At 47.0% G+C, this 14,774-nt stretch overlaps 1 protein-coding gene across 4 annotated transcripts in view; it reads left to right on the top strand.

The window, feature by feature from the left end:
• The first annotated feature begins 145 nt into the window (after positions 1-145).
• HSCB (HscB mitochondrial iron-sulfur cluster cochaperone) overlaps positions 146-14,774 on the top strand; it is a 16,074-nt gene continuing 1,445 nt past the window's right edge. The window contains exons 1-5 of one of the 4 annotated variants that reach the window (XM_025400565.1): positions 168-445; positions 2,559-2,655; positions 3,581-3,670; positions 4,837-4,981; positions 10,452-10,499. In XM_025400565.1, the coding sequence (XP_025256350.1) occupies positions 210-445; positions 2,559-2,655; positions 3,581-3,670; positions 4,837-4,981; positions 10,452-10,499 (616 nt within the window). In that variant the 5' untranslated portion in view covers positions 168-209. Of the gene's footprint in view, positions 446-2,558; positions 2,656-3,580; positions 3,676-4,836; positions 5,019-10,451; positions 10,500-14,774 lie in introns of those variants that run through there. The other 3 variants (XM_025400568.1, XM_025400567.1, XM_025400566.1) reach the window with 3 other exon arrangements.

The raw sequence follows: 14,774 nt of genomic DNA, 5'->3' as shown, positions 1-14,774 counted from the left end.
CAATGAGGAGCAGCAGATGTGGCCGTCAGGCATCGCCTCAATGCTTCCTGGGAGTTGTAGTTTAGAAGGCAGAGCGGAACTTAGAACTCGGGTTCCCCTCGGGTGATCCCGCCCCCTCGACTCCCCAGCCAATCAGCAGCATTAGTCTGGTTGGACGTTCTCTTTGCTTTTCCCCACGGGTGACCACGGCTAGCTAGGCCACCGGCGAGATGTGGCGGGGGAGAGTCGGGGCTTTCCTCCGGGTGTGGGGGTTTTGGCCGACAGGGGTTCCCAGAAGGAGACTACTAAGCTGCGATGCTGCGTCGCAGGCGGGAAGCAATTCTCCCCACTGTTGGAACTGCGGCGGCCCATGGGGCCCCGGGCGGGAGAACAGGTTCTTCTGCCCACAGTGCAGAGCGCTGCAGGCACCTGACCCCACTCGAGACTACTTCAGCCTTATGGACTGGTACGAGCGACTGTTTCGGGAAACGGGCCCGGGCGAGAGAGACGTCGGGGTCTGGCCTGCGAGAGGGGAGGACGGATCTGGCTTGCGGAAGAGAAGGCGGGACCGATAGGGGGGCGGAGGTCTAGAGAGCAGGCGTGAGAGAAGTGTCTTGATTTCTCAGGAGGAAATTGAGAGGCGGGGACTGAGGGAAGCAGCGTTGAGGTGTGGAGAAGGGAGACGAACGGGACTGGAGGGGCGGGCGCTGAAGTTAGAGGAAATAGGGGGGCCGAGGCTAGAGGGGAGGGAGATTTGAGGGGCGGTACCTACGGGAAAGGGAAGGAGAAGTCGAGGGGCGGAGCTTGAGGAAGGGGTACTTGAGGGGCAGGGCCCGGGAGACTGGAAGAGTTGGTTTGATGTATTTAAGAAAGGACTGCAGAAGTGTAGTCCGAAATTGGGGAGTAAAGCATGAAAATCTTAATATTGTAGGCGAGACCTGAGGGAAAAGTGAGAATTCGAGGGAAAGGGTCCAATAAATAGTTTTTTCCCCTGAGGCTGACGATCTTGGAGAGATGGGGCAGTGTGGATAGAGCTGAACTGATAAGGAAATAGGACAGACTCTGGGAGTAGAGTGTGAAAGGGGTTGAATTAAAATAAACCGGGAGACAGGGATGAAGGGACCTGGGCTGTGGAAAAGATAGAGTGGTATTAAAGAAAACGTTATTCAGTCACACTTGTTCAAACACCGGAAAGACTTTATTCAAGATCATCTTGGCCGGGCGCGGTGGCTCACGCCTGTAATCCCAGCACTTTGGGAGGCCGAGGCGGGCGGATCACAAGGTCAGGAGATCGAGACTACGGTGAAACCCTGTCTCTACTAAAAATACAAAAAGTTAGCCGGCCGCCGTGGCGGGCGCCTGTAGTCCCAGCTACTCCGGAGGCTGAGGCAGGAGAATGGCGTGAACCCAGGAGGCGGAGCTTGCAGTGAGCTGAGATCCGGCCACTGCACTCCAGCCTGGGCGACAGAGCCAGACTCAGTCTCAAAAAAAGAAAAAAAAGGGCCGGGCGCGGTGGCTTAAGCCTGTAATCCCAGCACTTTGGGAGGCCGAGACGGGCGGATCACGAGGTCAGGAGATCGAGACCATCCTGACTAACACGGTGAAACCCGGTCTCTACTAAAAAATACAAAAAAAAAAACTAGCCGGGCGAGGTGGCGGGCGCCTGTAGTCCCAGCTACTCGGGAGGCTGAGGCAGGAGAATGGCATGAACCCGGGAGGCGGAGCTTGCAGTGAGCTGAGATCCGGCCACCACACTCCAGCCTGGATGACAGAGCGAGACTGTCTCAAAAAAAAAAAAAAGAAAAAAAAGATTATCTTGTAGAGGGGGCACTGCAATAGAGTCTTGCAGTTAGGGAGAGAGATTGGTCTCAACTCCAAAAACAGCATAGGCAGAAGGAAATTTGTAGCCAAGGAGCAGAGTAAACAGGATTCTGGCTAAACCGACCTAACAGTATTCTTGCTGAAGACAGGCCAGGGTGCTCAGACATTACCTAGGGGATGGTGGAGGATGAACACTCTGATCAGAGATCTAGGATAATCAAATAGGAGGATCAAGGATTCTAGCTAAACTGACTTAGCAAGGTTATTTGCCAAAACTGGATTTTACAAGAAAGCATACAGCTGGGCCTAGGAGAAGGTTCAGAAATCTGACTAAAGTTTGGCCAGGCAAAAAATCTTTGTGTAATTTAGGAATGTCCTTTTCCCTTAACTGTGGGATCTGCCCCCACCAGTCACTGAACATGTATAAGGGGCTACAGTAACATTGATCTTTAAGTTCCTCAGGCATCCCTGTCTTGCTTCCACCTCGAGGTCCTTGCTCTTGGAATTCCACCTGGATGTCTCTTTCATCTGATCTTTGACTACTCATCATTCAGGTTTCAGTTCAGTGTCGTCTCATTGTCCACTACATCTGCTACCCTCTCTGATTCTGTTCTGTGTCCCTTCGTAGGACCTACCACTTTTTGAAATTATCTGTGTATATGTTATTGCAACTTCCCCATAAGAGCAAGAACCAGGCTCATGGTAGACAAATCTTTAAATATTTGTTGCATAAATTTAATCTCCCAATTTCTTTCCAGCAACCGTTCCTTCAGAGTTGATACTGCAAAGCTCCAGCACAGGTACCAGCAACTGCAGCGTCTTGTCCACCCAGATTTCTTCAGCCAGAGGTCTCAGGTAGCTTATTGGCCAACCCCAATAATCCCCAAATATGTGTGCATACTGGGTGGCAGTGGCCTTGTGATTATCAGGGACCCAGCTGGAAAATCAGCTGTGTCTGCCCCATGGCAGTCTGACCCTAGCCTGCCAGACCCAGAGCTGCCATTCACTCATAGCTTTTGTCTGACTTCCCCGATAACTTAAAACCTATCAGCTGAGTATAAAGACATCTCATCCCACACCAGCTCTACTTAATCACTTCCTTAGGTGCCTGCCCATCAGCATATTATAAAACTTTGTGGGCCTGCCTGGTGCAGTGGCTCATGCCTCTAATCCCAGCACTTTGGGAGGCCCAGGCAGGCGGATCACTTGAAGTCGGGAGTTCAAGACCAGCCTGGCCAACATGGTGAAACCCTGTCTCTACTAAAAATATAAAAATTAGCCTAGTGCAGTGGCACACGCTTATAGTCCCAGCTACTTGAGAGGCTAAGGCAAGAGGATCACTTGAACGTGGGAGACAGAGGTTGCAGTGAGCTGAGTTCATGCCACTGCACACTCCAGCCTGGATGACTCTGTCTAAAAAAAAAAAAAAAAAAAAAGGCCGGGCGCGGTGGCTCAAGCCTGTAATCCCAGCACGTTGGGAGGCCGAGACAGGCGGATCACGAGGTCAGGAGATCGAGACCATCCTGGCTGACACGGTGAAACCCCGTCTCTACTAAAAAAATACAAAAAACTAGCCGGGCGAAGTGGTGAGCGCCTGTGGTCCCAGCTACTCGGGAGGCTGAGGCAGGAGAATGGCGTAAACCCGGGAGGCGGAGCTTGCAGTGAGCTGAGATCCGGCCACTGCACTCCAGCCTGGGCGACAGAGCCAGACTCAGTCTCAAAAAAAAAAAAAACTTTGTAATTTGGATGGTAATAGTACTATCTTCATCTCCACTAACAGACTGAAAAGGACTTCTCAGAGAAGCATTCGACCCTGGTGAATGATGCCTATAAGACCCTCCTGGCCCCCCTGAGCAGAGGACTGTACCTTGTAAGGTGATTTCCCAACCCTTTTGTGCATGAAGTCCTGATGCCCATTATGACATAGGACAGCCACGTCCCCTTTATTCAGCAGAAGAGTGCTTGAGGTCGGGCATGGTGGCTCACACCTGTAATCCCAGCACTTTAGGAGGCTGAGGTGGACAGATCACTTCAGCCCAGGAGTTCAAGACCATCTTGGGCAACATGATGACACCCCATTTCTACAAAAAATACAAAAATTAGCTGGGCATGGTGGCATACACCTGTAGTCCCAGCTACTCTGGAGTTGAAGCAGGAGGATCACTTGAGCCTGAGAGGTCGAGGCTACAGTGAGCTGTGATTGTACTACTGCACCCTCTCAAAAAAAAAAGAGTCCAGGGACCCAATAGTATTTAGCCTTACAGCACAAGTATAATTTTCTCTGTGAATATTACTTGCCTCAACAGCATTTTTTAAATTGTTATTTTCTAGCTTTTTTCTATGAATTTCAAGGATTTGATGTTGGTAGCTTTTAGTTAAAAGTCATTTTCTGTTGTGGTTTTTTTTTTTTTCCTCTCAACAGTATCTTAAGAGGCCAGGCATGGTGGCTCACACCTGTAATCCCAGCACTTTGGGAGGCCGAGGCAGGTGGATCATGAGGTCAGGAGTTCAAGACCAGCCTGGTCAAGGTGGTGAAACCCTGCCTCTACCAAAAATACAAAATAATTAGCCAGACGTGGTGGCAGGTGCCTCTAATCCCAGCTACTTGGGAGGCTGAGGCAGAGAATTGCTTCCCCAGGAGGCAGAGGTTGCAGTGAGCTGAGATCACGCCACTGCACTCCAGCCTGGGTGACAGAGCAAGACTTCATCTCAAAAAAAAAAAAAAAAAAAGTATCTTACAATCTAGAAAATTTTGTAATTGAATAGAATCTTTAGAAACATCTAGTTCAACCTCTGAGTGGAGGGATGACTACCCCAAGATCACACCAAGGTCACACAATTTCAGGTAGCATTAAGTGGAAATCCCATTCCAGCATTTATGTTTCAGTCCAACCTTTTGATACCCCTTAGTCTTTCATTACTGGGACTATTCCAGTTTTCTCTATTAGTGGTATTATTTCCTAACGGATGAGTAGGATTTAGATTACTCTGCCCATAGTTTCTTCAACTTATTTTTCTTGCTTTCTGCCCCAATAGCTAAAGCTTCATGGAATAGAGATTCCTGAAAGGACAGATTATGAAATGGACAGGCAATTTCTCATGGAAATAATGGAAATCAATGAAAAACTTGCAGAAGCTGAAAGTGAAGCTGCCATGAAAGAGATTGAATCCATTGTCAAAGGTGAAAGATAAAATAGCACCGAATGTATTTCATTGCTTGTCCAAGGATAAGTGAAAAATGAACATAAAGAGTACATAATGGGCCGGGCGCGGTGGCTCAAGCCTGTAATCCCAGCACTTTGGGAGGCCGAGACGGGCGGATCACGAGGTCAGGAGATCGAGACCATCCTGGCTAACCCGGTGAAACCCCGTCTCTACTAAAAAATACAAAAAACTAGCCGGGCGAGGTGGCGGGCGCCTGTAGTCCCAGCTACTCTGGGGGCTGAGGCAGGAGAATGGCGTGAACCCAGGAGGCGGAGCTTGCAGTGAGCTGAGATCCGACCACTGCACTCCAGCCTGGGCAACAGAGCGAGACTCCGTCTCAAAAAAAAAAAAAGAACTAAAAGAGTACATAATGGCCCGGGCACAGTGGCTCATGCCTATAATCCCAGCACTTTGGGAGGCCAAGGCAAGTGGATCACCTGAGGTCAGGCGTTCAAGACCAGCCTGGCCAACATGGTGAAACCCTATCTCTAGTAAAAATACAAAAATTAGCCAGGTGTGGTAGCAGGCGCCTTGTAGTCCCAGCTACTCGGGAGGCTGAGGCAGGAGAATGGCATGAACCCAGGAGGCAGAGCTTGCAGTGAGCGGAAATCATGCCACTGCACTCCAGCCTGGGCGACAGAGCGAGACTCCGTCTCAAAAAAAAAAAGGAAGGTTATTTACTTTAAGGAATTAGCTCACGTAATTGTGGGAGCTGGCACATCTAAAATCTATAGGGTTGGACTGGGCGCAGTGGCTCATGCCTGTAATCCCAGCATTTTGGGAGACCGAGAAGGTCAGATCCCTTGAGTCTAGGAGTTCGAGACCAGCCTGGGCAATGTGGCGAAACTCCATCTGTGAAAAAAAAGACTAAAAAATCAGCCAAGCGTCGACCAGGCGTGGTGGCTCACGCCTGTAATCCCAGCACTTTGGGAGGCCAAGGCAGGTGGATCACCTGAGGTTGGGGGTTCGAGACCAGCCAGGCCAACATGGAGAAACCCCGTCTCTACTAAAAATAGAAAATTAGCCGAGCATGGTGATGCATGCCTATAATCCCAGCTACTCGGGAGGCTGAGGCAGGAGAATCGCTTGAACTTGGGAGGCGGGGCTTGCAGTGAGCCGAGATTGTGCCACTGCACTCCAGCCTGGGCAACAGAGTGAGACTCTGTCTCAAAAAAAAAAAAAAAATATCAGCCAAGCGTGGAGGTGCACACTTGTGGTCCCAGCTATCCGGGAGGCTGAGGTGGGAGAATCACCTGAGCCCGGGTGTCAGAGCTTGCAGTGAGCTGAGATCACGCCACTGCACTCCAGCCTGAGTGACAGTGAGACCCTGTCACAAAAAAATAAATAAAATCTATAGGGTAGATAAGCAGGCTGAAAGTCTAGGCAGGATTTCTATGTTACAGTCTTGCTACAGAATTCCTTCCCAGAAAACCTGTTTTTGCACTTAATGCCTCTACTTGATTGGATGAGGCCCACCCACATTATGTAGGGTAACATCCATTACTTAAAGTCAACTGATTATAAATGTTAATCACATCTACAAATACCTTCACAGGATCATCTAAACTAGTTGGTTTTTGTTTTTTTGAGACATGGTCTCACTCTGTCACCCAGGCTGGAGCGCAGTGGTACGGTCACAGCTCACTGTAGCCTTGACCCATGGGCTCAAGCAATCTTCTCACCTCAACCTCTTGGATAGCTGGGACTACAGGCGTGCATCACCACGCCTGGCTAATTTTTTGTGTCTTTTATAGAGATGGGATTTCGCCATGTTGCCCAGGCTGGCTTTAAACTCCTGGGTTCAAAGCAATCCCCCGCCTCAGTCTCCCAAAGTGCTGGGATTACAGGCGTGACTCAATGTGCCTCGCAAACAACTGGGCACCATAGCCTAGCCAACTTGACTCATCAAATTGACCATCCCACATATAAAAGATTCCAAGGTTCTCTGTTAGACTATATTCATTACATACTTTCACAGATACTTGTAGTGTTCTACTACAAATATCAGGCACTGCGTATGACACTGAGGATACAGCATGGAACACGAAAGACTGTGCCTTCTTGGAGTTTATATATGTCAACTGTGCCCAAAATGGATTCCCAAGTGTCTCCCCTCCCCACCTTTCCCCTAAAAAAAAATCTGTTCCTCTTAGGCCGGGCGCGGTGGCTCATGCCTGTAATCCCTGCACTTGGGGAGGCCGAGGCAGGTGGATCACGAGGTCGGGAGATCAAGACCATCCTGGCTAACATAGTGAAACCCCGTCTCTACTAAAAATACAAAAAGTTAGCTGGGCGTGTTGGCATGCGCCTGTAGTCCCAGCTACTCGGGAGGCTGAGGCAGGAGAATTGCTTGAACCCAGGAGGCGGAGGTTGCAGTGAGCCAAGATCGTGCCACTGTACTCCAGCCTGGATGACAGAGCAAGACTCCAAATAAAAAAATAATAAGAAGAATAATCTGTTCCTCTTCCAGTGTTCCCTAAGAGAATGACACCAGTTGAACAAGTGTAAATTTTGAGGAGGCCTTAACAACCTTATTTTTCCTTATGCGCGTAGTCAATCTTTTACGTCTGAAAGAGCCGACTTAAATTTGCCTCAAATTCATCCACCCATCTCTATTTTCACTGCCACCAACCTTTTCCAAGCTACCATTCACTCTCACCTGGACAACTGCAGTAGCTTTTCACTGGTCTGTCTGTACCTTCAGGCCCCATCTAACAAATCCCTTCACTGTCACTGGAATCTTTTTGAAACTCAAGTCTTTTTTTTTTTTTTTTTTTTGAGACAGAGTCTTGCTCTGTCACCCAGGCTGGAGTGCAGTGGTATCATCCCGGCTCACTGCAACCTCTGCCTCCCAGGTTCAAGCTATGCTCCTGCCTCTGCCTCCCAAGTTGCTAGGACTACAGGTGTGTGCCACCATGCTTGGCTAATTCTTCTATTTTTTGTTTTTAGTAGTGACGGGGTTTCACCATGTTGCCCAGGCTGATCTCAAACTCCTGACCTCAGGTGATCCATCCATCTTGGCCTCCCAAAGTGCTGGGATTACATGTGTGAGCCACCAAGCCCAGCCAAAACCCAAATCTAATCACTACTTTTGGCCTTATTTAAATTGGCCAGGTGTGGCTTACACCTGTAATCCCAGTACTTTGGGAGGCTGAAGTGGGAGGATCTTTTGAGCCCAGGAGTTCAAGACTAGCCTGGTCAACATAGCAAGACCCCATCTCCATAAAAAAATTTAAAAATTAGCCAGATGTGGTGGTGCATGCCTGTAGTCCCAGCTACTCAGGAGGCTGAGGCAGGAGGATCACTTGAGCCCAGGAGGTGGAAATTGCAGTGAACCGTGTTTGCACCATTGCTCTCCAGCTTCAGCAGTGGAGCGAAACCACATCTCAGAAAAAAAGAAAAAACTTTTAAGTGGCTTCTCACTGCTCTAAAGCTCTAGCATCCCTTACAGGGCCCTGCATGCCCTGTCCTCTGCTTCTCTTCGTTTTGCCTTCTCCACTCCAGCCACACTGACCACTTCCGGTTCCTCATCTGTACTAAGCACCCTCCTACCTTAGGGCCTCTTGCTTCTGCCTGAAGCCCTCCTCTCCTTCACCCCATTTAAGTTAACCCCTCCTTCTCCAGATCTGAAGGCAATCATCATTTCCTCAGAGAAGCCTTTTTTAAGCTATCTATTAGTAGTGGCTATCTCTTTTGTAAGACTAATCACAGTTATAACTTCACTGTTCTGTGTGATATTAATTGATCAATATCAGCCTCCCTCATTAGACTGGAAGTTCTGCAGAAGGAGAAATCATGTCTACTTTTTGCTTCCCTCACATCCTCAGCTCACAGAAAAGTACTTATAGTTTAAAAGGAACTTGGTAAGTATTTACTAAATGAGCAAACAATAATGAGAAAAGACGTTTAAAGCAGTAAAATAGAATTTGTGGTGAGGGGACTGTCAGCTGGAGATATGTTGACAGCATTAGGGCTCGGTGACAGGGAGAAGAGAAACTCAGGAGTTGCAGTCAATGGGCTCAGCTGCCCAATTTTAGATGACAAGGCAGCATGCTATTGACTTTGTGTGACCTTGAACAAATGACTTCATTCCTCTGACCTTCAATTTCCTCATCTGTAAATAGACATAATATTAGTACTGGTTGTTGTGGGGATCAAGATAAATGAGATAAAGCATGTAAAAGCATGTATTCTAGGCCAGGTATGGTGGCTCACGCCTATAATTCCAGCACTTTGGGAGGCTGAGATGGGCAGATCACCTGAGGTCAGGAGTTCGAGACCACTCTGACCAACATGGCAAAACCCTGTCTCTACTAAAAATACAAAATTAGCCGGGCATGGTGGCGCACACCTATAATCCCACCAACTTCGGAGGCTAAAGCAGGAGAATTGCTTGAACCCGGGAGGCAGAGGTTGCAGTGAGCCGAGATCGCACCATTGCACTACAGACTGGGCAACAAGAGTGAAACTCCGTCTCAAAAAAAAAAAAAAAAAAACACTTATTCTAGCCCTATAGTAAACATTTGACTTTGAGCAGCTCACTGACCTTAATTTAGATTAATTCCTAAATTTTCTCCTGTAAAGTATCTGTTACGGCCCAGGTAAAATGAATGTTCAAGGCATAGAGCTAGTTAATTTTAGGGTCAGGGCTTAAGAACCTCCAGGTTCCTAGTCTGTTCTTTTGTGGACACCACACTGCTACCTGAGAGGTGAGTTTCAAACACTGGACTGGGAGTCAAGTGACTTGGATTCTGCTCCCAGATCTTCCACTCATCACCCATGGGACAATTCCCCCAATACCTGTCATTTCCTACCTTAGGGATATAATGTATTTGACAGTGTTTCGAAAGACGACACCATATAAATGACTGATACTATTTATATCTGAGAAATGAGATTACTGGAAAATTCCTCATTTTCTAACAAGGAATCAAGAGAAATATGAGATAGCTGCTGCTTTATTTTGTTTGGCATCTTCTCTCTTATGACACAACATGATGTAAATGTTTTCATTTTCCTGAGAGGCCATACAATTTGCAAATCGTTGCCGGAAACACTCAGTAATGCTTTACTGATAGGTGTTCCCAGCATGTTAATATTCTCCTTGCTGAAATGTCGAAGACCCAAACTGTTTTGTGGAGATAATCAGTATATCCTTGTCTTTTTTTTTTTTTTTAACTGATTCTATAGCCATTTTATAAGCCTTGGTGATTGCTCCTCAGACCTTTCATGGGTAGAAAACAGAGTGTTATTAGGGTCAGCCAGAGTTCTGCTAAACAGCAGCTGCCGTCATGGTACACGCAGAGACAAAGGTTATGAAGCCTTACCCTTGAATACAAACTTCCTCCTTAGTTGTGTTCAAACCAGCATGATTACAAAGTATATGTATTGTCTTCATATTATGTCTATTTCAGTGGAAAAATTAAGAGAATGGTTTTCTTTTTCAGCTAAACAGAAAGAATTTACTGACAATGTGAGCAGTGCTTTTGAACAAGGTACTTTCTTTTCTTGACTTTCTTAAATATGGAAAGAAATTCCAAGCACTAAGACATAGCCATTCATTCAATGACTAGCTATGATATACCTTCCTATGATAGCTATGTTGGGAGATATGAAATACTTAGAATCTACATTTCTGCCTTTAAAAAATGCCTTTAATACATTTCTGGGCCGGGCACAGTGGCTCACGCCTGTAATCCCATCACTTTGGGAGGCCAAGGTGGGCGGATCATGAGGTTGGGGGATAGAGACCATCCTCGCTAACGCGATAAAACGCCATCTCTACTAAAAATACAAAAATTAGCCAGGCGTGGTGGCACACCGCCTGTAGTCCCAGCTGCTATGGAGGCTGAGGCAGGAGAGTCACTTGAACCAGGGAGGCGGAAGTTGCAGTGAGCCGAGATTGTGCCACTATGCCAGCCTGGGCGACAGGGCAAGACTCTGACTCAAAAAAAAAAAGAAAAAAAAGGATCGACATTTCTGCCTTGCTAGAGAAACAAACTATATCAAAAAAGTGATCCGGGCATGGTGACTCATACCTGTAATCCCAGCAGTTTGGGAGGGTGAGGTGGGTGGATCACTTGAGGTCAGGGGTTTGAGACCAGCCTGGCCAACATGGTGAAACTCCCATCTCTATTAAAAATACAAAAATTAGCTGAGTGTGGTGGCATGTGCCTACAGTCCCAGCTACTCAAGAGGCTGAGGCAGGGGAATCGCTTGAACCAGGGAGGCTGAGGTTGCAGTGAGCCGAGACTGCACTGCTGCACTCCAGCCTGGGCAACAGAGCGAGACTCCTTCTCAAAACAAAAAAAGAAACCTGAAGGAGGAATGAAGCTATTCTCAGGCAAATAAAAATTGAGGGAATTTGGACTGGGCGTGCTGGTTCACACCTGTAATCCCAGCACTTTGGGAGGCCGAGGCAGGTGGATCAAGAGGTTAAGAGATCAAGACCATCCTAGCCAGCATGGTGAAACCCCATCTCTTCTAAAAATAGAAAATTAGCCGGGTGTGGTAGCGTGCCTGTAATCCCAGCTACTCGGGAGGCTGAGGCAGGAGAATCACTTGAACTTGGGAGGTGGAGGTTGCAGTGAACCTAGATCGCACTACTGCACTCCAGCCTGGATAAAAGTGCAAGATTCCATCTGGAAAAAAAAGAGGAAATTTGTTGACAGGAGACCTGCCTTGTAAAAAAAATGTTAAAATAATTGATTGGCCGGGCATGGTGGCTCATGCCTGTAATCCCAGCATGTTGGGAGGCTGAGGTGGGCGGATCACGAGGTCAGGAGTTCGAGACCACCCTGACAAACATAGTGAAACCCCATCTCTACTAAAAATACAAAATTAGCCAGCGTGGTGGCGCTCACCTGTAATCCCAGCTACTCAGGAGGCTGAGGCAGGAGAATCGCTTGAACCCAGGAGTCGGAGGTTGCAGTGAGCTGAGATCACGCCAATGCACTCCAACCTGGGTGACAGAATGAGACTCTTGTCTCAAAAAAAAGAATTTATTTAGAGTGGAGGAAATTTATATAGGTCAGAAACTTGGGTCTACATAAAGAAAGGAAAACCACTGGAGAAAGGAATAAGTAAATGTAAAATTAAAACTTTTTTTTTAATTGATCTAACAGTTAAATTTGTTCAAAATAATAAGCGCAACAATGGGCTGGGCGCAGTGGCTCACATCTGTAATCCCAGCACTTTAGGAGGCTGAGGCAGGTGGATCATTTGAGGTCGGGAGTTCGAGACCAGCCTGGCTGACATGGTGAAACCCCATCTCTACTGAAAATGCAAAAAAATTAGCCCAGCATGGTGGCAGGTGCCTATAATCCCAGCTACTCAGCAGGCTGAGGCAGGAAAATCACTTGAACCCGGGAGGCAGAGGTTGCAGTGAGCTGAGATTGCGCCATTGCACTCCAGCCTGGGCAACAAGAGAAAAACTCCATCTCAAAAAAAAAGGATAGAAATTTTGACACAGGGTCAGGCGCAGTGGCTCAAGCCTGTAATCCCAGCACTTAGGAAGTCCAAAGCCAGCGGATCACAAGGTCAGGAGTTCGAGACCAGCCTGGCCAATATGGTTGAAACCCCATCTCTACTAAAAATACAAAAAGTAGCCAGGTGTGGTGGCAGATGCCTGTCATCCCAGCTACTTGGGAGGCTGAGGCAGGAGAATCGAGCCAAGATCGCACCACTGCACTCCTGCCTGAGCAACAAGAGCGAAACTCTGTCTCAAGGAAAAAAAAAAAAAAAAAAGGAAATTCTGACACAGGTTCCAACATGGATGAACCTTGAGGGCAATGTACTATGTGAAATGTCAGTCACAAAAGGACAAATACTATATAATTCCACTTATATGAGGTACCTGTGATAGATTCATAGAGAGAAAGTGGAATGGTGGTTGTGGGGAATAGAGTCAGGAAGAGGAAAATAGACATTTCATAAGTAGACAGCTTCAGTTTTGCAAGATGAAGAGAGTTCTGTGGAAGTCTGGGCAGGGTGGCTTGCACCTGTAATCCCAGCACTTTGAGAGACTGAGGCAGATGGATCACCTGAGACCAGGAGTTCAAGACCAGCCTGACCAACATGGTGAAACCCCATCTCTACTGAAAATACAAAAATTAGCTGGGTGTGATGGTGCATACCTGTAATCCCAGCTACTTGGGATTCTGAGGCACAAGAATCACTTGAACCCGGGAGGTGGAAGCTGCAGTCAGCCAAGATGATGCCACTGCACTCCAGCCTCAACGACAAAGGGAGACTCCATCTGAAACACACACAAAAAAAGTTCTGCGGATGGATAGTGATGATGCTTGCATAACAATGTGAATGTAGTTAATGTCATTGAACTGTACACTTAGAAATGGCTAACATGATGAATTTTATGTCATCTGTTACCACAACTTAATTTTTTTTTTTTTTTTTTTTTTGAGACCGAGTTTTGCTCTTTCACCCAGGCTGGAGTGCAGTGGCACAATCTCAGCGTACTGCAACCTCAGCCTTTCGGTTTCAAGTGATTCTCCTGCCTCAGCCTCCCAAGTAGCTGCGATTACAGGTGCCTATCACCACGCCCAGCTAATTTTTGTATTTTTAGTAGAGATGGGGTTTCACCATGTTGGCCAGGCTGGTCTTGAACTCCTGACTTCATGATCCGCCCACCTCGGCCTCCCAAAGTGCTGGGATTACAGGCCTGAGTCACTGCACCTGGTCCTAAAATTTTTTTAATACAAAAAATATATTAAATAAATTGAGAAATGAAATATGACCAAGGCCTTCCAAGTCCCTGGTAGACCCTTTGCCATTACATTTCCCACAGTAACCATCCTCCTGAATTTTGTGTTACTCATTCCGTTGCTTTTCTTGATAGTTTTAACCATATATGTACATAATAATGTATTATTTTGTCTCACATATTTTTATCTTTATATAAATAATATCATATATATCCTGTGACTTTTTTGCTAAATATTTTATTTTTGGAGTCATCTGGAATGATGCGAGTGGTTATAACATATCTTCATTTTAGCACTCTTCACATTGTGTTGTACTTATCTAAGTCAGGGTTTCTCAACTTTGGCACTACAGATATTGTAAGCCAGTTAATTCTTCATTTGGGGGAGCTGTCCTGAGCACTATAAGATGATTAGCAGCATCCCTGGCCTGTACCCACCAGATGTCAGTACTACCTCCTAGCTGTGACAACCAAAAATATCTCCAGATCTTGCCCGATGTCCCCATGGGGACAAAATCATCTCCAGTTGCAAATCACTGGTCTGGCCAGGCATGGTGGCTCACACCTATAATCCCAGCACTTTGGGAATCCATGGCAGGCAGATCACTTGAGGTCAGGAATTTGAGACCAGCCACAGCCAACATGGTGAAACCCTGCCTCTACTAAAAATACAAAAATTAGCCAGGCATGATGGCAGATACCCTGTAGTACCAGCTACTCAGGAGACTGAGGCATGAGTATTGGTTGAACCCGGGAGGCAGAGGTTGCAGTGAGCTGAGATTGCGCCACTGCACTCCGGCCTAGGTGACAGAGTGAGGCTCCATCTCACACACACAAAAAAAAGAAAATCACTGGTCTAACGGTGTCTTTCTTGGGAACTGTAAGCCCCCTGAGCTTATCTCTGTGCCTTAGCACCTGAACTGTAAGCCCCCTGAAGGCAGCTCTGTGCCTCAGCACCTGGCATAGAGGAAGCATCCAGCGCTTTCATATCCTCAGTATACCACCACATGTGTTAGGGAAAAACTTTTTTTTTTTTTTTTTTTTTTTT

This window comes from Theropithecus gelada, chromosome 10 (genome assembly GCF_003255815.1).
Source record: "Theropithecus gelada isolate Dixy chromosome 10, Tgel_1.0, whole genome shotgun sequence".
Classification (NCBI taxonomy): Eukaryota; Metazoa; Chordata; class Mammalia; order Primates; family Cercopithecidae; genus Theropithecus; species Theropithecus gelada.
Note: the sequence above shows the minus strand (reverse complement) of the source record. Positions and strands in the feature narration are given on the sequence as shown.